The sequence below is a fragment of the Corapipo altera genome, unplaced genomic scaffold, assembly GCF_003945725.1.
Source record: "Corapipo altera isolate COAL_440 unplaced genomic scaffold, ASM394572v1 49, whole genome shotgun sequence".
Taxonomy (NCBI): domain Eukaryota; kingdom Metazoa; phylum Chordata; class Aves; order Passeriformes; family Pipridae; genus Corapipo; species Corapipo altera.
Window position 1 is genome coordinate 8720925 of NW_020884879.1, and position 26390 is coordinate 8747314.

Sequence of the window (26390 nt, forward strand, 5' to 3'; positions counted from 1 at the left end):
ACTAACCCAGTCAAGAGAAAACATGGTAATCTGGTAAATTCATTGTAATATCCTTTCTCAATGAGTACAATCTTTTTCTAGTAACATACTGTTACAAGCCCCATCTTGTGGACTGGTATGACAGTTATTAAACATGTGGTTTTTTCACCACAACTGGAAAAGATAGTCAAACTCAGATGTCAGCAGACCACGATCAAGACCAGTGTGGGAGCACTGCTGCCACCTGCCACCTGCAGATCTGTTCTGGGAAATGTGAGCACAAGAATCCCACCAGGCTGTAACCACCACAGTTTACAGCAGTAAATCAAGAGCTGCATTCACTTGTCCTTATTGTATCTTTCTCTGTACATGAGTGGCCTCTCATCCAGATTTCCTCTATAGTTTCCATCATTTTAAAAGAAGTAAATACATGAGATTCAAATTCTAGTAAAAATCATTCCTGACACCTTCCACTCCAGTTACAGGGAGATGACAAAACACAGTTGTCACTTGTTTCCTCGGAAGTTCAAATTGCTCTCCTTACTCCAGGAAGAGATTTTTCGGCTCTTGTTTTTTGCTTGTGGCTTTTTAACTGCTGGTTTTGAGCTTTAGCTGGAATCTATTAGTTTGCAAAAGCCAGTTTAAAGTCCAGTAATATATCAGCAATTCCTCTCCTTTTCTACCTTCTTACAGTGCTTAAAATTAAAAATGAAAATAAGACCAGAAAAAAAAACTTCTCAAGTGGTAGCTTTTTCAAGTACTTACACATGATTTGTTAAGGATCTGATAATGGACAATGGGAATTTGTGCACTATGAAAAGAATATATTTATGCCTCTGTTACATTCATGTCATGCCAATTTCACCTTTGCCTTTAAAAGTTTCTATTTCTCTTTTTCTTATGTGCATTCATACATAGACATACATGTAGGGTATCACAGATTTGTCAAGCTGTAGTTTGTCAAATGGTAAACCTATAATTTAGCTTCTCTATTACTCATCTCAAATTCAATGTCTAATAGTTTTGTTGCTATTTATCAATGGCCTGCTTGTTGTCATGGAACACTGATTCAGCTGTCAAGGTTATTTGGTAATCTGAGGCTCATAAAACAGGAGAAGCTCTTTTTGTTATGAGCCCAAAGCCCATACATGTTTTGTGGTTTTTTTCCCAATCTAACTGTACTTAAATTTCATGAATAACAAATCATTTCTTATACTATCTACAATGAGAAAATTTTTTATAATCACTTCTTTCAGTCAATGATTCAGTTACCAAAACCAGTCTTGTGTCAGTTATCATAGTGTAAATAAGTTAAAATCTAAGACACTTACGACCGGATGCATTAGCAGAAAAAAACACCCACGATAAACCATTCGTATGTATTTCATACCTAAATCCTCCTTTGGGGGGGAATTTACTGGGTCCTTCTCTTTCCTTTATTTCTTCTCGGATCATATCTTGTAGACACTGGTTGTATGCAGGCAGTACTGTGCATTGGCTCTCCCCAACAAAGCAATGTCTCAGAAATAAGAGAGAGGTTTTAAGCAGTCCCAACTACACAGAGATTTTCTTAAAAATTGTCATTCTTTTTTTTTTTTTTTTTTTGTAATTGGTTCATTCAAGTGATATGCCTGTCAAGCCCTCAACCCCATCTTTAACCACTTTGTGGTGGTTGAAATCTAGCAAAGATTTGTCGCAGGCAATCTGCTGGCAAGACCTCCAGATCTCTAGGGATTTTTTCCTTATTCATAGGAGCCTGCAGGTTGGTAAAGCATGATAACAGAGCAAAGAATTGCCAGAGTGGGTAAAACCAGGGGTACATTCAGCCTGAAAACTGGTGTTTACTAATGCTTGCAATAGATGCCATGTAAAATAATAAAACCTGAACACACCGCAGCTCATGTACACTCCTTAGATTCAAGAGAGAAAATGAATGCCTTTGAATATCAAGGCACTTACATTTATTGTCTAATGCTATTTGAGAATCCCACTCCTCATGTGATTTTATGCGAGAATAATTAGTGATACATTTTAGTTGTGGAGAAAATAATTTTAAATTCTTAACCTGAATTGCATTTTGACTGTTTGCCTAACAATTGAATTGCAATTAAAGGAGACATCATCTTCTAATGTGCAGAAGCATTTAACTTTACACTAGTAGTTACAAGGAGAAGGTTACTTTTACTACCCCTTAATCATATTGTGATTAAAGATATTACCAGATGCTTTTCACCTTGATCAGGTTTTTTTCACAAACTTTCAGATGCCCAGGACACTGTAGAAGTCAAATACAGCATTTTCCTTACAGGAGGGAAGAGTTGGCATTTGAAAATTCAGGGACACTTGCCACTCTAAGATGAAATAGTAACTTACAAATGTCTGTCATGGTTGGGCTTTATTCTAAGAATTTTAATATATGATTATATGATACTGAATTTTAACATATGATACATGATACTGAATCAGAGGTACCTAAGAGGAACAGAAATTCTGAACATCACCCCATCTTAGTACTCTTTTATGGCAGTTTGTTCTTCAAGAAACCGATGAGCTAAATTCTGTCTAACTCTAACACAATGGCTTCCAAAGGTTTAGGCTACAGTTGTGAAAATGTCTGATCACCAAACATCACAGAAAAATCTTGAGTTCCTCATAAACTGATGATCAGGGGAATTTACTAACACTGGATACAGAAAGGGGATGATCTGCTCCTAAGATGGATTGCGTGTCAGTTCAAGTTACATTGATGATACTATTTACATCAACCATGAATGCCAGAGGTTCAAAAAAATGAGCTGGAATGTCAGAATCTAAAGAAAGAGTGTTGGTAGTCTCATCACTGCAACTGAAACCCAAATGGATGTTGATAATTACAGTAACTTCGGGTGGACAACAGAGGTTGGGGAGGAAGGTGGAGTGTAACTATGACTGTGACTTGTCTTCAGGTTAAGACAGTCAGATTTATGTTCCCTTTTCTTAATGAACTCTCATTATTTGTGAAGAGTGTATGTAAATTTTGTAGCTCAGTGAAAGTGAGACTGTGTTCTCACTCAAGTTGCTCTAAAAGGGATAATAGACAGAAAATTGGTATTAACAGTCTCATCATAGATAGAAGTTGAACTCTCCACAGAAAGACTGAAAATTCACAACATTAGTCAGGTCTGCAAGAACATTTCAGCTGCAAGGGACTAAGATGATTTTTCCAATGTCATGAAATTATTTACTGAATATGAAAGAATTCACAAAATCTAACTGTATACAAATCCAAATCTTAGATTCAGAAAACTAGATAGAAGTGACTTTAAAACACATGAATTAGTCATAGATTTTATATATATATATATGTAGAGAGAAAAGAATGTTTTCTACAAGGAAGAAAGTAAATGGCATCACTTAGGATCATGGATACTAGAATATAAAATTTACAAGATTTATGTCCTTGAAAAAAATGACAGCTAAACAGTAATTCTGTTTATTCCATTCTAAAATCCATATAGGGTCTGAATGCAGAACTAAACAAGTTTTCACAAAGCACATAAAGAAAATTACTTGTGTATTAAAGAAGGACTTTTTTGAACAATCTCTTTTTTTTTTTAAGAAAGATACTCAATGAGATACTTTTCATCAGTGAGAATGGCAGTTCAAGAAAAGGCTGTAATGACTTCAACCCACTTCTGTACCCCACTACCCTCAATCTCAGAAGGATCCTTTACAAACTTTCTATCTTGTTTGCAGTACGGATCAATATGTTAATTAATACATTAGGATTTCAACAGTACTGTATTCTGATGTTCCATCCTGCAATGCACGCACCATTTCCAAACATTTTTCTACTCAGTGGGATATGAAACTATGCTTACAGATGTTTTACAAGTCCATGAATTTATCCCTGAATAGTAGAACATGCTGGGATAAAAGAAATCACCATTTTACCTACTTAGGAAAAGTAAAAGTAAGATGTGTAACTTGTCAGGTGTGGGAAAATTGTATGTCCAGAAGCAACATCTTGCTTTGCAAGTTATAGGTGGTAACACACACTAGCTGAAGAACTTCAAGGAGTAAGACTGCAACTGAGAAAATTGCAATCAAGAGTTGAACTACAATTCGTTGTCAGTCTGAGTTAAATCAGAAAAAAAGTTTTCTTTGTAATTATTTTAAGTAATTATAATTATTAAAATATATAAAAAATTATGCAAATGAAAATATATGGTTTTATGTGAAAATATTAAAGAAGGACATTTGTTAACAGAACTCTGGTATGAGTTTTTACAAATTAAACTTTGGAGGCTAGTCCTGGAAAGGACCATTGCGTTCTTTTCCCTTACAAGAAGTTAAAAATGTATTTGTCCTGATTGCTAATCTGGAGCCAAAGTTATTGACATTAATGATTTTTTCTATGTTATAAAGTAAACTAAGCCACAGTACTTTTAGATAATTTATAACATTTGGACTCCATGACTGAGCGTGTTGTATTTCACTGATTCAGACTAGGAGGTGAAAAACAGTCTGGAAAAGAACTCCAGCTGGAAATTCCTGAAAAATACATTTGTGAAAGAATTCATCAGGTGAAAATAGTTTCCTTCCATTTGTAAGGATTAAAATGGTAAGAACTTAAATCAATATAAATGTGTTGAAAAAAAATTGCTCTTCATTTGGACACAAAGAATCAACTGTAATGAAGCTTGGAACTATCAGGACTTACTTCAAAGATAATTAAAGAAAATCTGATTGATTCTCATTTTTAGACATCACACACAACACAAAAAATTCATGTCCCTTTACAACAAACTCATACACTTGGCTTCCAAGTTGTATCTGTGAAAGGGACAGAGGCTTTCCTGTGCACTGAAGCAACCATTCTATGGTTAAAGGACCTTCTCCAACTAGAGAAGTTTACTGCCATACACAGGTAATGTTCTGTTTTCTAAAATGCCAGAGTTTTGAGAAGTTCAGTCCAGTGCTGGACCAAGAAGAAAGGAATGCACATGAGGTATAGATGGGAAAATTATAAAAATGAAATTCGTATTTATGAACACTAATATAGAGCAAAATAAGATTAGTAATTTGGGGGTATTAAATTGTCTTCTATATTCAAAAATGAAAGGTTTATCTAAGAAAAAAGGAACAGAATTGGACAGATAACAATGTGGAGAAAATATGATAACATACCTGAAAACTGGTTGAAGTAAGATATTAAAAGACATATTTTCTTTGAAAAAGACGTATAAGAAAGGATCTGTCATAGCCTTGTTTGTGAAAGAGGATTTATTAGACCCTGTAAAAAGAGACTGGAGAGAAATGGGTAATGGTGTTGAATCATTATGTACTGAGCTTGGAGGTGTTTCAGACACTGAACTAAATGTTATAGGCGACCTGACCAAAAAGAACAACTGGACTGTGAAATGACTGAACAAATGCAAAGAAGCATGTAAAAAGAGTGGAGCAATGGTAAGGCAGCAATAATATAGGAAAAGGCATGCAGTTATGGTGAAATATACCATGCCTAAAGCTTGTGTCTCTGTGATACCTGAGTTTCCAGGACAAAAATTTCAGGCTGCAATAGGGTCATGAAATGGTTTTTTTTTTTTAAGCATATTTTATTATTTTTTTTTAAAAAACTCTAGGTTACTATTTTTAACAGGATTCTCCCTAAAGGAATGACAACTGGGAGGAGGACAGCAGAGATTCAACTTCTCTGGTTTTCTTGTTTTCAGTTTACAAACTTGTAGGATCATAAGGATATCCAGATCACATAAAAAAAAAGCATATAAACCCTCAAATTGAAACACTATGTCAATGAAGAGGATGACTTCCTCCCCGTGTCATTATATAGCTCATAAATTAAGAACTCTACATGGTTAAAGTTGTATAGTTGGACCCTATCAGGTAAGTTATTTTTAACAAGAGTCAGTTTAGAGCAAACTTACCTTTTATTGTGTGGAGCTCAAGAAGTTCTTAAACTCACTAATATGAATGAATGCTTAAGATCTGGGCCAAATCCAGCCTCCCTAGCCTCTTTTTCATTTACTCACTCAATCTGTCCAGGTTCAGTAGGTCAATAAATTCCAGTGGGACCCAAGCCAAGAATTTGGCTTAGAATGGATTAAGTTTCTAGGCAAATCTACAGATCATCCACACAACCTTTGCATCCAGAAAGCCTTGCACATGAGCGGTCAGCCTGCTAACGCCAGTAACTGCTTAAATAAAAAGCATATTGGTAACTACAGTCTGGTTAAAGAAGACGTAAAGAAGATAAGCTTTGTGGGGTTTTTTTGACAACAGACAATAGGACTGTAAACAGTCCATTGTCAGGAGGCAGTACCTCCCCTTAATGTAGCAGGGGGTCCCATGGCTACATTCTTTTCCTTTCTTTGCTATCTCCAGGCTGTACACAGTCTGTTTCAGCTTGCTTTTGCTTGGCTGAATCCACCCTTAGCATCAGTCAGATGCAGCAATTCAGCCAGTCATAATATTTAACTCATGATTGATATATATGAGGCAGAAGTTACTGGTTGGCGTTTCCATCTCTATATGGCTTGCGGTCATCTACAGAGAAAAGGTCTGCCATAAGAGGAAACAAACATTTGGGGCTATAATGTTCTGATGCATTCTGTCATGCAGCAGAAGGCATGAGGGCATATGCAACTCTAAATTTCTGTGTAGGGTTGGGAGGATAATATTTACTGAGTGCTGATAAACGTTGTGATGGGGAAGACTAGACTCCTGTAATATATTAAATAACATAAAAAATTTAGTTCAAGGCAAGGAATATTCTAGGTTGCAACAAGCTCTCAGGTAGAAAGAAACTGAAAATAAATATCTGTCAGTCTGGCAGCCACAATAGAGTGATGTGGATTTGACATATAGTATAAAAGTCTTACAGAAAAACATATATTGAAATTAAATAATAATAATATTTTTTTTAATATTAAATGGAGTCTTTAAGTAGAAAAAATGTAAAACCACAATCAAATGTAATAGCAAAGAGAAAAGAGGCACTGAGACCACTTGTAGTTGCTAGAAATGAACATCAAAAGAGGCCTACGATATGCTAGAAACTTATCTAATGCACTTGTTGAATAGAGGTATAAAAGTCACCTATTAAGCAAATGCACATAAAGTATCACTAAAGCTAAACTAAAATGGAAATCTGTACACAAAACACAACCTTTAAATGTTCTAAATAAATCCAGGAAGAAAAGGCAGAGGTCATAGTACATAGATCAAAAGGTCTGAACATGTACAGGAAACAAGCAAATTATGCATCATAATTAACAACTCCAACCTCAGTTGTCTCAGAAGGATTATGAGATACAGTTCTTATTTCAAACATCTTAGTGGTTATTCAGAACAGTTCACTAAATACTTAAGTCAAATAATACTGTGGTTTGTTCTGCTTTAAAACATAGGAAAATACGCTGTCAATCTCAGGGTAACCTGCAAAATGTTAAAAGTCATTATTTGTGATCATCCAAAATACACGTTAGCATTTCTTGAAACAGTGTGGAGGTTCTTGTTACCTTACATTCAAAGAAAGGCATAGTGATTGTTCGGTGTTTGTTTATGCTTGAATGTTCAATGTTTTTTATTGAACATCAACTACAAAATCACTTTTCCTTAGCAAAAAACATAGATTTTAGCAGATTCTTTGAGGAAAGTAATAATGACTAGCATACCAGAAAAAGTTTCTCAGAAACTTAACAGCATTGTCAGAAAAGAATAGTAAATGAACAAGATTTAATGGGAATTTAAGAAAGTGTGATTCATGACAATATGACAGACTTGCTTATACCAGAAACCATGAAGTAAGAGGCATGGGTTAATATTTTCAAAGCCCCATAACCATTTCCATTTCCACAATGCCTAGGGAATGGAAGAAGTTCCTTTTCCAAGCTAAAGAGCAAGCAGTAGATACTCTTAACTCATCCTTTTAAGAGACCTTGAGAATAGGTACTCTTAAGATTAATGCCCATTGTTTAATTGAAGATCAGTTTTCAGTAGAAACAGCATGATACAGATCTTTGACTCAGGTGAAATGCCTAATCTAATGTGTCATGGAGAAGTATTTAAATGCCAAAGTGGCACAACTCTGCCCCGGCCAGTTACCACCACAGGGAACACTGAGGAGGGGAGATGGGACTGTATGCCATCAACATTAAATCTTCAATTGCAAAAAAAAAAACAAATTATTTTTTTGTGAAGCTCAAACATGTCTGGCAGTAGCTATAGATATTGACCATCTTTATTTAACATTTACTACTAAGTCTGTTTGAGTTCAGAGACACAACTTGTTTCAGCAAAGCACATTAAGAACTGTGAGGGTCCCACATTCTCTCCCAGTGGGAGACAGATGAGATAACAGGAAATGCAAGAGTCCACCTCAGTTTCTGTTCCCAATGTGCTTGGGATTATGACAAATGTGCTTTACCACAGCAGTTTCCAGAAAATCAGTCCATGACCAACTCCTATGGAAACAGAAGCCAAGACCAAAGGACAAACATGACAGTTTTTCCAGATACAAGCTAGGAGCAGCTCTTTCAGTCTCTGTCTCTCTTCTAGGCAGTTCTATGAAGGTGATACCTACACAAATCAACCATAATCTCAGCTCTTACTGAGGAATATCTTTGAGTCTTTTCGTGTGATTTTGTTTCATGTGCCCACTTCTTCTATCATCTAAGTATCACTTTCACCTCCTTCTCCGGTCATCTGCCATGCTACTGCTTCCTTTTCATACAAGTATTTCTTAAAAGTCTGCTTGCTTTATGAAGCTCAGAAAAAGAGTTAACAAGGAATCATTCCTTTCTAAATGCAGCTAGGTATGCACATTCTTTCATGCCATGAACTTTTCCTGAGTGGCCAAATTATCTTCTATCTACCAAACTCTCTACCTCCCTTCCACTACTGTCTGAAACAGAGTTCAGATATAATTGCATCCATATAATTTACTAGTTCTTAAAGAAAAACAGCAAAATATTCAACACTGTAGAGTAAGGAATAACCACTTCACTTAGAAAAATGCTTTTTAGTAGGCTGTCATACTTGTATACTGTCACTTATATAGACATATCTCTTAAAATATTATGGATAAAGTTAAGGAATACATTTTAGTAACACAGACCTTCTGAAATGCTTCAGTACCTTTGCTTGCAGGGTAGTTTTGCTGGTTTCTCACCTTCCTAATCAATAGACAGCAAGGAAAGGGTGAAGTATCCAGTTACTCCTTCTAACAAGGAGACACCCAGACAGCTCTGCTCTATTACTTCTCTCTCTGCTAAAGCAGATACTCATAATTCTATACACTCACACCGAACAGTTCTTCTCTGAATATCTAAAATCTCTCACACGACCTGGAACAAGAGTTCTAGATAAAAAAAAGTGACTGTCCTTACTTTTGAAGAAGTGATGAAACGCTTCAGAGAGTAAGGGGATGTGTAACTATTCCCATTAAAGAGCAGGGCTACTCTCTACAACTTGAAACACCAGTATTTTGTGGAATCTTCATTAATCATTAATGACAGAAGCCAGAAACACTTGTTTTCATCTGTATCTAACTCAGAAACTATACCCTTTCTATTCAGATATGGACTTAGCCAAACCAATCTATGCTTTTGCAATGCTGTGCTTGGATCAATCCAGTTTGCTCTTCCTTGGTCTGACCCAGATGCCATTTCATAACCTACAGATGGTTCATTGTACTGTATCCCATCTGTTAAATAAAACACAGTAATGAGAATACATCACTCCAATATTCTTCACTTTCCTTTAGTTTCCATTCTAATCCTGAACACAGCTGAAGGTCCTGGTCCTTTCAGTGGTCCATGACTAAATCATCTAAGAGAAGACCTCTTCATTCTGCTTCTTGCAAAAGATGGATACAATGGAGCTTCTATGCCCAAAAGGTGTCAGCTTCAAACTTGAATGTATGGGACAGAGATCTCCTGGCTCCAGCACTCGCTTCTACCACATATTGTTGTTTGCTATGTTTAGCTTGTGATAAAAAGGCTAATCTTTGCTTAATGTAGTTTAACTACCAATGAAATCACCACAACACTACTTTCCTAAATAAAAAATAGAGCCATGTTCTTAATAAGTAAATAACTAAGACTTCAAGAAGAAAGAGTTCTGTTTTGAAGGACGTTTAGCATATTATGCTTCAACATTACAGGGTATGCAGTAGATACAGTAAAATAACCCTAATAAATCTGAACAAATAACACAGAAGTGTTAGCAGTATTCATGTATGAAAAAATTATTTTTATACTATTGAAAGCTGGGATTCCTTAAGACATATAATTAGATTAAATCAGTGCAACTATGACACATATATAGTTGTTTACAAGTGGTCAGTATCTGGAAGAAAAGTACTGTCCTCCTCCTTGCACTGCAGTGCAAGAAAATTTTCAGTTATTTTATTAAGCAGAAAAAACAAACAAACAAAGAACAAACAAACCCAAATCCCAAAACCAAGATTGCCCCTTAAGGTAATGTTTTTCTAAAAATATACTTTTTATGCAGAAAGTTGGTCCTATTTCTCAGGAGAAGATGGATGATAACAACAACATTAGCCAGTTTTCTTGGTGAAATCTTGGCCTTCTTGAAACTAAGAGACATTTTTGGCATTTAATTCTATTAAGCAAGATTTCAATGCCTGAAATTTAGAGGAGAGAAATTTTCACGCATTATTGAATTTAATCAGTGATTGAAACTGTTTTGCTTTTTATTTCACTCTCTACTTTTGTGAAACACAAGTTACAGAATAAGAAAAGGCTAACAAATGCTCTAGAACCAATCAATGTTATGAAATTAATAATAATACAATATGAGCATGTAAGCTTATGTAGTGCCTTTTATGTAGAAGTATCCCAAGGCACTTCGTAACAGAAACTCAATAAGGAGTGCAAAAGTGCTTTGTCAGATAGGATAAGCCAGGGGAAAAGGGGAAATTAATTAAGCATGGATTTAAATTTCTCAGCCAACACAGCATTTAGAACCTTGGTCAGAAAACACAGTGGTTTCAATATTTGTACCCAGGGAACATAACAGACTATTTCACTCTTTAATTCTTGAGGAATGTTTAATAGTTTTTCCACACTAGTATGGATACGACTAATAGGAATGCAGTCCATCACCTATGATTCCAAAAGGCAGCCCCCGCCTCTCTCCCTCTACTTTTTCATAGACAAATAGGTTCATAGAAGTTGATCACCTGACTGGTATGCCAGTAAAATCCCTTGACTGCAGAGATACCCCATGAGGAATTTGGTACTGTAGAAATTAGAAATACCAAGTTAAGGGCTGGACAATGCCTTTATATGCTGTTTAGTTCACTATTTTAAACCAATATACGTTTCCTTATGGAGGTAGTCCACATCTCTGACAGAGTGATCTCTTACACAGTAATTGCTAAGACAGCATGTGTTTCACAGGGAAAAACAAAGTTGCTTGGGAAAAGCTGTAGCAATTGATAATACATAAATTACAGCTTCCCTGATGTTGCAGAAACTTGTACATCCTCTATTTTTCAAACATTTTTCTCTTAGGAACACATGGACCATCCTCATTTTTGGATGACTGCCTCTTTGGATTAATACATCCTTCTGGTGTATAAATTAGGGATGCAGAGAGGAAAAAGGAGAAGCACTAAATCTCAGGAAACTGAAGCCATACAGAAAAATGAGATTCAGAGTAGAGCTGAATGAGTGACTCACCATGAATAATTTATCCAAAAAGTTAGCCTACACTTCTGTTCATGGAATATCTATAAGAAGCTTATAATTTCCTCAGTTTTATTATAAAACAAAACCTTAAAATATTGTGTGTCTTCACTGCAAAACAACTTCCTGTAAATATTTCATGTCCTATCTTAAGAGGTAGTGGCATTTTGGTTGATCAAATAAATCACATGATGATGTTTCTGTTCCCTAGATGGATGAACCCACAAGCACATATTTTGGATGTGTGCTGTGATTAAACAAGCAGCTCAGTAGCATGTGATGAAAAGTGAGTGTAGGGAAAATAAGTTAATTTAAACAAAAATTCTGAAGAGCTTTCTGCAAAAATGTTTTCAGTATTTATATTGCAGCTGTAGTGAACTGTAATTTTGATTAATAACTCTAGGAATTTTCAGCTACCTGTAAATACTTGCTTTCTTGGAGATTTGTTACTGAATAATCTGTCGGTCTTTCCTGAGTTTGTTCTAAATTCTAGGATCAGTTGTTAGGATCTGAGGCACACATTGGTAGACTAAGGTAGTAATGCTGAAATTTTATTAGAATATTTGTGATCTGGAATATCCTTGTGTAGTTTACGGTTTGGAATGTACTACAACACATTTTGCAAATTTGCAAATCTGCTACTTCCAAACACTATGAAACCTCAACAAAAACTTAAGGAAGAATGAGCCACTAATGCATGTAGAATTTACAGTAGTTTACAGCTCATTTTTTTAAAAGCCATTTGGTAAAATGTGTTAGCATCTCTTAGAATATTCAGATATTGAGATACTATAATACATATTACAGGAAAAAGAAGACTAAAGATCTGAAGATTGACCAGAAACTCTTTTGTTGTATCCCTGATACAGGCTGAAGGTAAAGACAGCATACCTGAATTCTGCCCACTTCCAGTTACTTTTGATTATGCTAGTATAGTTATCTCTAACATTTTGCTTTAAATTTTGGTATATCTAAAAAGTGTATCTGCATAAAGTACCCTTTTTCAGGTCTGTGCTAAATCTTTACATAATACATCATTTGCTGGATTCTTCATTTTATAGCAATACCAGTGGTATGAATTTATCAATATAATCAGAAAATAAAACTGAAAAAATAAACATGAGTTCTTACCTGAGCTCTTGAGCTATAGAGTCCACTTGAACTGTTAATAAAAGCAGGAAAGAATTAATTAGTTTACACTTCCAGGCTTGTGCTTTCTGCAACCTTGCACCTGCCTATCTGTAATGACAGAGGAGTGGCTATCAAAACACAGGTGGTTATTTCATGCTAACCACAGGATTGTAGCTACTAGTGACAAATGTTAACTGAACATATAATTCTCACAGTTATTTTAGAATGCATAAAGCCTGGAGTATGGTGTTGAGTGGAACAATAAGGAAAATAATAATAAAAAAATAAAAGTAAAAGAACAGAACCCTTTTACTGAACATAGAAAGACAAATCTCTGCTTTTTCAGAATATAAATTCAATTTTGGAATGCCAAAGGCTGGTGCTTACAAATACCTACCCACACAATGATATACAGCATATTGACAAGGCCAACAGGTGTCTCTAAGAACTACTCATATTGCAGAGGCAACTTCTCTTGTTTCCATTTTTGGAAAAATATTCTTACATATTAATTGTTATACATGTGTGTACATGAGTGTAAAATATATAGAGAGAAAATCCATGAGTTTTAAAATTGTGTTATTAGCTTTTTGAGTGAAAGGGTATGAAATCCTTAATAAATACAATCAATGTTTATTAAGCCAGCCAAACTATTTTAACTCACAAGCCTGACCAACTGAGAAGACATGCACTAAAGCTGAGGTGTGAATAACTTCCCTATTCAGTGAGTTATTCCCTCGGGCTTAGTGCTTTTGAAATATACGTGAATTTTATATTAATTTCAGAGAATATTACAGAAGTTTTGATATGACAATTATTATGTTTTTTAGAATGTTTTTTCTTTATTTATCCTCTTGTCTGAAGTCAGTCTGTGGTATTCAGACTTCTTTCTCTGTCTCTTCCTAAGTGAAGTCTAGCACTTTTAATGTTTTTGATCATTTGAAAATAGAGAAGCAAACTAGACTTTAATTTTTTGTTCTGACTATAACTTAAAGGTACAATATTAAAAATCCAGAACTACTGAGTTATGACAATGAATTGAAGTAGTCTGTTTTGCACAATGCTGAGAGCATAGAATTCTCATTAAAATCAGAGTGAAGGATGAGTACTTTGCACCTCTGAAAATAATCATAAGCAAAAATTTTCACAGGGCAGGCAAAACTTAGACCTTTATTTTTAAGTATATTCATTTTTCACTTGTTATCAAGAGTCACAAAAAGTGGTATGAATTAAAATAAAAAGTTATTTTACTGGAAGGATTGTATTGCTAGTCAATCATGTTTTCCAGATGTAGAGATCATTAAGGGCCTGTTTATCTCTCAGTACTGCATTTCCATCTGTTCCTTACAAAAAGAGAGGAATTTCTGGGAAACAACACTATGCCATAACTTTGCAAATGAAACATGAGCACCAGTGCTTTAAAAAAAGGCACAAAATTCTCCTCTGCAACATACACCTGCACCTTTTGATTAAAGTGAATATACTTCCGGACCATTTATGTAGCTGATTTACAGATAATTAATGGTAATAGACAGGAAAACATTCAGGTGGCTGAGACAAAGTTTTGGTACATTATTTTGGAATCACCCATTCAATATTGTCTAGTTCTACTCCCTATGGAGAATCCTTATTTTGCATAATAAAAAGCATAGCCCTTGTTTTCTTTGAAAAATAACTCAAAGAAAATAGCATACGGTAGGTTTTCTTGGCTTTTCTTTAAACCATAGCTAATAACATCATGCCTCTTAATGCCACTAGTCTGTGTCCTGCCTTGATTAAAAAAGCAGCCTTAAGGAAGCTACACACTCTCTTACTGCACATTAGGGACTGTGCACAGGAACTATCATATTTCATGGTGTTCTGGGCACAGGGTCGTGGAGCATGCTTGCTAACTCACCCTTGGTTCCTTTTGAGCGTGTGCGCAGCTTTTTATTTTCCCCATCTGCATCCATCTGTAATATTAACACAAGGTCTTTAATTCATACCTTTTGCCATTGAGAAAAAAAGATACTCTAATTTTTATTTTTTTTTTTTACATTTCCAAAGGCTAGACAGTAATAGAAAAAAGAATAATCATGCCTTATTAATCTTGTCAAAGAGATAAAAAGCCATCTGTGAATATCTAGTAAATACCTAGGAGAGACCTTTAATGATACAGATTTATTTAATAAAGTGATGGCTATGAGTGACTCTGTAAGGTTTAATGACAAGGTCTACAGGTGCTAGCTGAAGGCATAAGGTTAAAAAGAGTAATGCTTCATGAGTGCTGCTTTCAGCATCCACCTCCTGAAAGAAAAGGTCCCAGAAAGCAGCAGCACCTACATGAACTCTACATTTTTGTTGTAACTGAGTAACATCTATATAGCTGTCTTGGAACTTGCATTTCTGACAACTTCATCCTTAAAATGTGAAAGCTTCTTCCTTGACAGTGCATAATTACACACGTACAGCTTTGAAATACCTCACCACTTAATCAACTACTTCTTTAAGTTTTGCTTAGAGACAGTGAGTTATGGATTTATATGAGTTTTTGTGAGAATGTAGTGCCCAGGCTTGTATTTCACATTAAAAAAAGAAAACCTAAAAAAACCCCAAAAACCAAAACCCCCAAAAATTTAAAAGCTCAGATGCCCCCACCACGAAACTCAGCTGTTGTCATAAGATTTCTAACTGAAATAAGAGAGTCCTTTCAAGATCAGCTGTTCTCACAACACTTTTGGCTACATCTAAACCAGCACTGGAAATATGCACCTTCTGGTCTTGGATGTGTCCCAGACACATAATTGTAGGGGCAGGCTTTCAATCCATGGATTTTATTGCAAACCCCTGAAATTCAAAGGGATTAAGATTTCATGTTATGGTGTGGAGAACTGCAGTGACATATAGCAGATTGTACAACAGTGCAATTTTGACCATGTCCAGTGAGGCAAACTCTTCTTTCTATAAGTAACACTTAATTTTTATGTAAGGAAGACTCTCAAATCAGGAATGTTTTTCTAGGCAAAATATTAGGAACTCTGGAATTCTTTTTATTCAGTCTCTGAGGGAATCTTACTACCTGTCTTCGCTTTTGAATCTCAGTATAACGGTGGTGATCAAGTATACTCTAGACAAAGCAACTCCCATGTGCCTCTGCAGATCCATTTTCAAACACCAGTATATGATTTATAAATCTGTGTTGGGTGACAGGTAGATGTGGATACCAGAAGTTTCCTGGTATCCCTGCAAAAGGCTGCAAGATAAATATCAATGTCAAAAGAAGAACCTGTCTGTTATTTCACTGTTGCTTTCTGAGGATCAGGTAAACTGAACTGAGGGAAGATGCAAGAAGATCTGTTTGTGCCTTTTTCCATTTATAGAGTTTGGAGATTTGAGTATGCTTTATTTTTAGCTTTATATGACTCAAATAACTGAGATGTTTTGAAGGTCTTATTAGAAAGAACATTGAAGAATATGACAAAATTGACCTGAGAAACAAAAAGAGTAAAGTCAGCCTTTCTAAGGAATAAAAAGTATTTTTTTTCTAATTTCCTGAAGTCTTTTGTTTGTTTGTTTTTATATATGTTTGAACATTATAAACAGCTATTGGAATCAAAATACCTATTAGCAGGAGAGAACACAACCATTTCAAAAGGGTATTCATGGACTCGAAGAAGTCTAATTCTAGAACACAGGTTAATGATGTCTGAAATGAAAGTATAAATTGATGGAAATCATCAAAGCCAGACAGTGATATCTTTTCTCTGTTTAAATTTACATCTGATATTGATCATTAGCAGGGAAGGAACATGAGGGTCTTGTGTTTATGTAGTAGGGCTGATGGTAGTCTTTACTTGTTACTATCCTCAAAACATGAAGAACGAGTTTTCACAATGTGACTGCAATGGTAATGGGAAACATGGCTCTGTTCTCTGATGCTGAGTTGTGATTGAAGGCACTGACCTGCCATAGACTTATAATAGGGGAGCAGGTGTGGCAATGATGGACTTTAATTTCCTTTAATAAACCTTTTATGTGCCACACTTTTACTGCCATTCTATGCTCTCCAAGGTCCTGCACATAATAGGTTCATTACTTTTGATTACTATAGTCTATTGAGACAAACAACTCCAGAACACACTATATATTATGTTCAGTTAAACCAATATAGACTATTTATCCACTGTGCATTATTTCACCTGCAACTCTACAGACAAAATTAACAACAGCTCCGGTAAGCTAAAACTATTAAAACCACTGGTACTCCTTTGTCATCATTTCATAATAAATACCACACCAATCACACTGCTGCTCTTTTAATTATGAAACAAAAAGTGTCCACTGCTTCTACTGAACAGCAGTTACTCTGGTCTAAACAGCAGGTTGCATTGTGATGAATATTTAAAAGACATACAAAGAGTGAAAAACAATTATAAAATCAATGCAGGTGATTTTTCAATTGATTTTCTTTCCTTGTAAAAGTTTCAAACTATGAGAGATGTTTTTATCAACTCAAACCTAAAATTTATAGGACACTTTATTCTGATGCATACATATATCAAAATAATCATCATGTCTGTGTTCCATAAAAACCACTTTAACTTACAAAAAAAGTTCCATACATTAACTTGAAAAATACACAAAAGTAACTGAATAAAAATGAAGTCTCTTAATTGTGTCATCAAAAGGAACTCTCTTGCTCAAAATTTAAATACAACATCTTTGGGATTTGGTAATTCTTTCAGAGATTGCCTGATAATGATAAAAAGTGAACAAAGTATTTAATTTCCATTTTTTATCTACATAGTAATAATTTGACTACAAATTACAGCCAAGGATGGTCAGCAAGAAGCATTCAAACTTTCAAATCACCCATGTAACAACACAAGAATGAAATTCTGAGAAATTCTATCCAATTTTTAGAAGTAATTGTTATGAAGGTGTTGAGACATATATTGTTACTGTTGTTTGCTGTAAAGGTTGGATGGATGCTGGAAGGTGCTTCTTGCTGTCAAAGCTGGGGGATCGCAGCTCTCCCTCCCACTAGATATGTTTGTAGTCTTGAGAGAAGAATCCATAAGAGGTAAATAAAATGGTCATGTCTGCACAAAATCCTCACATAGTGTTTCACTACTAATTTTTTTAGCCATCAAGACCATAGGAATAATAAAGTATTTGCCAGGAAAATTTTACTGGGAGTTATAGTCCCATATTTTTTAAGGGTAAGCTCCACAAAAATAATGGCAAGTGAATAGTGGAATTAAGTCCACTTAATCTTTGTGTCTTATACCTAGATTCTATGATTTGATGGATTTAAAACTCATCTAAACATTTTCCTTTCAAAATTACTTGAAGCTAGCTAATGGACTCTAAAGGAATTAGTGGGAGACAGACAATGAGAAACACAATGACATAGAGGCAGCAGCCATGCCATTCCAAATAGTTAAGGAAGTAGGCTGAGAAATAAATGCTGCTTCAGTTACACTCTATTTCTGTGATCTCAGAATTTACTGAGGATGTGGTTGTTGAGTTTTTTTCTGAAACCATGTTGCAACAAATCTCCCTAGGTTTATGAATGCTCTCTGTCTGACTTTGTGAATTTCAGTCTGATCCTCCCTCTACTTTTCCTTCAATATTGGTTGAGACTTAAGAGGAAGTCAACAACTAGATCACAGAAAACTGATTGGAGTCACAATACCACAAATTCTGCTGGCTGAAACTGTAGTAATTTGTTATTTGACTCCTACAGGCTATTCAGATTTCTCTCGATTAACTTACTGGTGGAATAGCAGTAATTGTACTTTGTGAGCAAACTAATTCAGAGTTGCTGGCTGCAAAAACTAAATGTTACTTCTTCTGTTTGTACCATCCCACTGTAGATAACGGACTCGAGAGCACCACCTGGAAATACTTCCCTGAGTGAGAGAATCAGGATTTGGCTCTGAGTTTGGTTTTTTGTCTGCCTGGAGTCTGTCTCCGCACATGTGCATGTACTGATGTTATAATACGACACAAGAAAATGACTAACAGCTGAAAAAGGGCATGTGCAATAAATTACAATAATGACAATAATAATAATAATAGCAACTATTTCAGTTTATTTGCACATTTTTAAATTTGGATTTCAGGAACTGATTTCATACTACTATCTTGGTAAGATAGTTTTACAGCACACTACAGTGAAATAAACTATGACACGGGGAAACCAGTGTTGCTGATGTAGGTAAAAGTAAAACGCATCTCCTGGAAAGAGCTAATGTAAGAACCATGCACTTTGTAATTTCCATTGTAATCTTCATATAAACCTGACTTTCCTGGGGTGGGTTTCACACTACTGGAGTGTCGATCTGTTTCCTTTTGCGTAACTAGCTGGAGGAAAAGAAATCACTATCTAGAGTATAAGCTTTAACACTGCATTGTGATTTTCCAACTAAAAGTTACGTCTGATTTTCAAAACAAAATTCGGCACACAATTTCTCTAAGACAAACTTTATCTGATTTTGAGAGGTTTGGAAAAAGAATATTTTTTCTCCGCTATCTTAATTTGCAAGCTACTGAAGTTTGTATAGAGACAAAAGTCTCTAGCCCACTGTCACTAGCCTAGTGAACTCAGCCAGAAAAAAAACAAACCCTGATGATTTTTAAAGCACATAAATCCATTCTCAAGTCTCAAATACAAGCCACAAACTTCAAATTTGAAGTCAGACACTGCTAAACGCTACAAACAGGACTGTGCTGTACTGTGCTCCACGGAGACATGACATTCTGTGTTCTTCTCCCTACAATAAATAATATACTCAGAGCAACCTTTTCAGTGGTTTTTGCACTCATACTTTAATGTTTCTTTTCAATAACTCATTTAAGATTCTAGTGCATGAAAAGAGAATAATTTCATAAAGAAAAATATTAATAAATCTGAAAGCAAGATTTCCTATAGACTGTACAGAAGTATAGATCATTGTTTGGCTATCGGTGTATATGTGTGCTGACTGCATCTTTCTCTTAGTCTATGATAATTTGTTTAATATGAAGTATTAATTACGGATTGACAGTGAGAAGTACGGTAAGAAAAAGAAATGCAAAGAACACATAGAGCAACTTCTAGACAAAGCTTGGAAATTTTGATTACTAGCAGTAAAAATAACCCAAAATCCAAAGACAAAATTTTTAGGAACACTGCTTTCAATGTGGTTAAAGTTTCTTGCTCTTCTTTTTTCTTTTCTTTTTTTTTTTTAATAACATATTCATGGCCAGAAAGAAAATTTGAATTGAATATTTTGCTTTAGTTTGCCCAGTGGTATGCCTGATTCCTCCAGGAAAAAGTTGAATGACATGGAAATAATTGGTTCAGCTGTATTAATTTCTCAGGAATTAAAATAAGTACATCTACTGAATGAAGACTTTAAAGCATGTTTATAACACACATAAATCATCAACAATTTGGTATTTTATAGTGTGATTTAATGGTGAAGACATTTTTGAGAAGTAGATTTTTTTATGTTGAAGTCACTATTTCAAAACATGCAGTGATAAAATAAGCCCTAAATCAGAGGCAAGCTTGAATAGCTTTGTAAGGAGAATGATTTATTTTGATTCTCGCTTCTGATTTCTGAGTTGTCACTGCTGTTGTATACTTCATCCATGCAACTTTGCACAACTGGCAGTGCTGAATATAAACCAAAGCCATATGTTTATGTCCTTTTGCCAAACGACTACAGCAAATAGTTCTATTATTCCCTTAGGTAATCAACGTGTGCCAAGTATTTCTATTAGTCTTCTTTACCAAGGCTTTAGAGGGCAGAGTCATAGCTTTATGAAATCAAGGGGCAACAGCTAGCTTTTTTAAATTCAGAGAAAAATTCTATAGTAAACTACGCTGAAATGCATCTCAATACAGGCTTGTTTCTGGAGGTTTCTTTTCCCCTAGATTATTATTTTTTATGTAGTTCAATGTCTTTTCACTATTTCCTGGGCTACTATATATTAAATATAATTTTTTAGAAGAAAGAAAGTGTCAATATTCAGAAAAAAAATACTTTGATGCCTTGGGATCTTTTTAAATATGCTAAAGTGTTTGCCCACCCAACTGATATATGGTTTAAAAAGATCAAACAATAAACATTACATATTAAAAAAAAAAAACAAAACCACAAATAAGCTTTCCATCAAAGATTAAATTTAAGCAGTGCATTATGAAGTCTATTTTCCCTCCAGAAATCATATAGATTCAAAGATAGTTGTGTTACTGACAGTATGTAAGGTTAACAGAGTGTAATTTGCAAACTTAAAAATTAGAATTTCTACGTATTTACAAACATTTTCATCTTTTCAATATTACTATACTTGACTGTTGAAGACCGCTGTTCTTGAGACAGCAGATGTTATGTGAGAAAAGTAGTCTTAGTGCATGAGACATTACACACGAAACCACATAGTATTCTATTCAAATTCATTTTTGTAAATAAATTATCCCACCTTTGTGTCTTTCCAGGTGAAAATATGTGCAGATTCCAAAGGACCAAATTCGTCACTCAGCCCAAGATGCCTTGACTGGTTTAACAGAAAACCTTCAAATTCATTCTCTGGAAAAAAAAAAAACCAACAACAAAACAACTAAAGAAAACCAAAAACCAGTTATACTAAATAAAATATAGACGAAACAAGATACTCTTTAAATCAAATAGGTAAATAGTCCAGGTGCAATATTTTCTTCTGAGGTTTCACAAAGATAGGCTATAGAGGCATAAGTTATGATTCTGAAAGGCATAAAGAATAAAATTTTTTCTTTCCTTATGATATTTTCTTTATATTGTTAATGCCCATTTCAATAACTTATGAAATAGATCTTCTCTAAGGAAAGTTTTTCTTCAATGGGTAAAAATCCACGGTTTCTATATGTAGAACTCCTTAGTCAAGTGTTTTAATTGCAGCAGAACCTCTTTGATGAAGTAGTATGGTTCAGTACATGATGTAAAATAAATGAGAAGCATTCTGAAATATTTTAAAAACAGAAGAAAATCCCTCAGTTTTATTTTTTCTGATTTTGAATATTGGAGTTAAAAGTTTGGCAGGCTGATAGTGTTCTCAGCATATGCCAACTGAAGGAAATTCTTGACGTTTCTCCATGCACAATTTTTATTCTTTTCTGTGAGGGACCTTACGCTAAATCAACAGTACCAGTGAAGGAAGCAGAGCTGCAGAAGTTTACATCTGAGTGCACAGTACTGAGATCCTTGTATTCAGAAATACTGAATACCCAAACCTTTCTAACATTTAAAGTTGCAGGCACTTGCAACCTGGGAGCATCTGATGATGAGAAGTTATTAAAAACAAGTTTCATTTTGGCATAACTGCTGGCACCAGTGACCAAAACATAAAAATTTTGCTATCACTTGCAATTTCAGAGCTCTGTTTCACATATTATCCAGTGCATTTTGTAAAATAGATCTATTCATTGAACTTATTCTAATCATGACAAAGTTTGCAGATAAACTTTTGGAACTTTAACTGTTCATTTAATGATATCTGATGATATTTTGTAATGTTACATTTCTGAAACTGGAAAGGTTCATTCTAAACAGATTCTCAGGGAAGGTAGACTTTATTGAATGACTAATTTTTGCTCATGTCCCAGGAGATATCAGTTACATCCCATTGATAATTTTTAATTAAAATAAATAAGCTTTTATCAAATAGTGAAATAGACGACAGATTTAAGATGACAAAGAAGGGAGAAAACCCAGAACAAAACATCCTGTTAAGATTTTTTAAGCACTTTTCTAGCCAATACATTGCTGGAAAGAGGTGTTGTTTATCCTCAAATGCCTCTTTTTCTGTTATTCTATTTCAACATTCATGAAAAAAACAAAAGGAGTCTCAAAGCCTTCTACCTGCCTCTTCCTCTTTGTTCAAAAGACACTAACCTAAAACAAAAGATCTCTGAGAAAACTACAATGGTGAGCAAAACTCTTTCTAAAGACTAAAACTTACCAGATTTTGTCTAAAATTCTATCATTTTAAGTATTTATTAACAATATATTTTTCATTTATTTTCTTTAAGATTGCCAATAAAGAACTAAATCACATAAGGGAGTAGCTGTAAACCCTTTGAGTTCCCTAATGTCAAACTCATTAGCATCCGAATAACCACACAGCAGCACATCATCTGCACAATTGCAATTTTTTACTACTTTTAATAGCGTTTCTCAAAGGGCTCATTTTCAACTTTCTTCAGTGGTTAGTTGGTTCTCTGGGGAAAAGAAGCTTCCTGACGCTCACAGCTTCCACTCAGCAACCAGGCCGTTTGCTGTCAGAAGCATCAGCCCTCTGCCCTAACCCCATCTGCTGTCTCTCTCATCCTAAGGGACCGAGAGTTAAGACAGCACAGCTGAGATCCACTTGGAAAAGTGCACAGAGGACAAGAAAAAAATATACAAAACTTTTCACATTTAACTTTACATAATAAACCAGTACACTGAAAAGGAGTTAGGGCTGGGTCAGGTCTGGAGAGCAGGTTTTAAAATTTTACTGAAAAACTACATGCAACAGTGCCATTTTCTATTTTACTCCCATCTGCCTTGCATGTGACACCATCAGATAACTTTGTGAGGCAGAAAGTGTTATAGTAGGACAAAAGCAAGACTTAATATAAAGTGCAAAACCTGGACCCCTCTGCTGTGTTTAATCACAACAGAAGTCACTGGTTAGTAAGTTTAAATGTGCTATTTTCGATTTCTTTCACATAACAGGGTGCTGGCTGCCATACAGCTGATTCATGGGTGAGTACCCACATTTGAAGGTATGGTGTTTCATAAAAAGTCTAATACAATGTCATGTATCTGTCATGCTATAAACAGTGTGTGTAGGATTATTCTGTGTCATGGGATGTGACATACCCCTAATAGAATATAAACTATGCATCACACCTGTCCACACTGCAAAAGGAAAGTTAGATTTCAAATATAAGTGTTGGGATCCGATAGCTCAGGTAGCAAACAAGGGTTAGTGCCAATTTCAAAGAATGATCAAGGTCTAACACTAAAGTTATTGAGAAACTCTTTATTTTATTAAGTTTTATGAATTATAATATTGACCATGAGCCAAATTTTGAGCTATTGCAAGTGCACATAAAAGTGTGCAATGCCAACCGGAAAAAAATAATATCTCAGCCTCAAGAGCCCAAAAAGAACATCTAACTAGGTTACTGGTGACTTAGATGATAAGGTCATTGTTGATGGAAATCAGGTAGAGCTAACTTACTTATTTGTTAGTCGAGGTTCTTTGGTGGGGTCACTCCCCTTGAGTCCACATGTATCTTCATTTGGCCAGTCTATTCATAACTTGCATTAACTCATTTGTCTTTTTTAGTAAAGAATTCAAATGGATTTAAAGACAGCAAATTATTCTTATATTTCAACTTCCTATGTGTCTGAACCATATTTTTTATTCTAGAAGGTGAAGCTTGCCTGTCTGCAAAGAAAACTTTCACCCTTTTCAACCAATACCTCAATTCAACTAAAATTATAAATTTTATAAAACCACAAAGATGGAATGTATGAGTTGCTTTATTTGTCGATGTAATTATTCAGTTAAGTCACCTGGAACCTCTGCAATTCATTCTTTGGTTTATAGCCATTTCCAGTGCAACATGATTTTGTACTGACTCTGAAGTGCCATCCTGCTGAGATCCATGAGTCATACTAGGATACTGATGTGAATCACAGTTTAGGTCCTGATCCTCAACATCAGATGTGTGTGACAAATCCCTTCAAACAACCTTTTTTGTTGACCCATTGTCTATGGGTAAAAGTCCACTCATTCAGGTCAGATTACTAGAGTTCCTGACAATTTAATTATGAGAAAAGACATATTGTACAGCCACAAATTATCTTAACTGAAGTCTGAAATTGTTTTCTCTGTCAGAATTTCAATACTCAAAGTTGTACTACATCTGTAAGAGACCCCAAAAGCTTTTTTAAGCATAATACATTCATTTTCCAACAGATTGATTTGATTTTCTCTCATTTACCACATCACTAGTTAATATATTGCAAATATGGAAATTAAAAATTACTAGAATTTGTGATTTGTTAACTCAGAATACAAGTAATAGCAAAGGAAACAAAGTTCAATGAGCTCACCATTACGATCCCTGAACATTTCTTGTGTTTCTACAGTGACAGTGATTTCTCTTTCTCCAGACAAAGTAATGCAACATATTTAGTAAACGAGAAAAAAAACATGTGAAAGCAAAAAATACCATTACAAGATATAAAATATATTTAGCTCCTCACTGCAGTCAGATCTTTATCCCGCACAGGCTGGAGTATGTAACTTTACACCTGAAGTTCTTCATAAACCTCAGTGAGATCTTGGAGTGATTATATAACATTCAACACATGAGTAAACGAATTTCATTTGTCCTACAGCCTCACTGCATGGGCAGCCTTGGAAATCTGAAGGACTCTGCTTGGAAACATATTTTTTGTAATTTGAGCTTCAGAAAGGAGGTTCCTTGGGGCAGGGTACTTTTCTTTGCACTTGTTTTATTCAGTGCAGAGTATACAGGAAACGGAATTATTACTGTTTCAACTATTGCATCTTCTTTCCCAGCTATAAGGCTAAACTTTATTTTATTTACTTCTTCCCTGCAATAAATAGAGGTCACATTAGCAGTGTGAGACAGGCTGGTAATACAAGCAGTTGTCCTTCTAGAACCCGTAAAAAGAACTTCACTTGCACTCATCCTCTCTTTTAAACAGAGAAGTAATTCCAGGGCCATGTGCAAGATCATATTTCACCTAGCAGAAGAGTTTAACTTTCACCTGATTTAAGAAACAAACTATCCCTCAAAGAAGCCGGAGGCTTTGCTGTAATTAACATAACTGCATTTAGATGCTACTCATGACCGATAATTCCAACACCTTGTGAAAAAAAAGAAAAAAGGTTGCAAGCTGTAAACATTATAAACATATTCAAATAAGCTTAACGCAATCTGCCATGCTTATTTCTGCCTAGATCATGGACCAGCGAAATGGTTAATGCAAATGGATTTATAATTTGCTTTGGGGGGCCAGTTTCTTCTCCTTATTTATTAGCCCAGCTGATGGGGCAGATTTGATGAGGCACTTCTGGAATAATTGAGTCATCACACAAAGAAGGCTGCTAGCATTCAGAGTGGTTTTATCAGCAGCAAGCAGGCCTGATTACTGACAATTACACTCTGATCCGGTGATGGAGGAGAAAGAGCCAACGAGTGGGAAATGTCCGTGTTTCTATCCAGGAATAATTTCTACATTCATTTTACATGCTAAGTGTTTCCTATCTCTGCATAATAAACTGTAAACAGGAATAGATGGCACAATGTCCCTTAATATTTCCTGGTAATGAAGACACAAATGTACAGTGAGTGCTGATAAATATAGATGAAACATAAGCTATTCTCTGAGTCTGTATTGTTACCTTTAAAATAAATGCATTTTGGTGGTAAAAGCATAATCATAGCTAATGCAAAAAAATGACAGAAGATTGAAGCTGTCCTTGTAACTACACAGAAACTTTGTAAAAGTCCTGTTAATCACCGCTGCT

At 35.0% G+C, this 26390-nt stretch overlaps 1 protein-coding gene across 5 annotated transcripts in view; it reads right to left on the minus strand.

The window, feature by feature from the left end:
- Positions 1–26390, minus strand: part of ST18 (ST18, C2H2C-type zinc finger) — a 189174-nt gene that overhangs the window by 52671 nt on the left and 110113 nt on the right. For 4 of the 5 annotated variants that reach the window (XM_027638719.1, XM_027638720.1, XM_027638724.1 and 1 more), the window contains 3 exons: positions 21279–21385; positions 14722–14776; positions 12825–12855 (listed from right to left, as the gene is read on the minus strand). In XM_027638719.1, the coding sequence (XP_027494520.1) occupies positions 12825–12855; positions 14722–14776; positions 21279–21385 (193 nt within the window). The remainder of the gene's footprint in view (positions 1–12824; positions 12856–14721; positions 14777–21278; positions 21386–26390) is intronic. The other variant, XM_027638723.1, reaches the window with a different exon arrangement.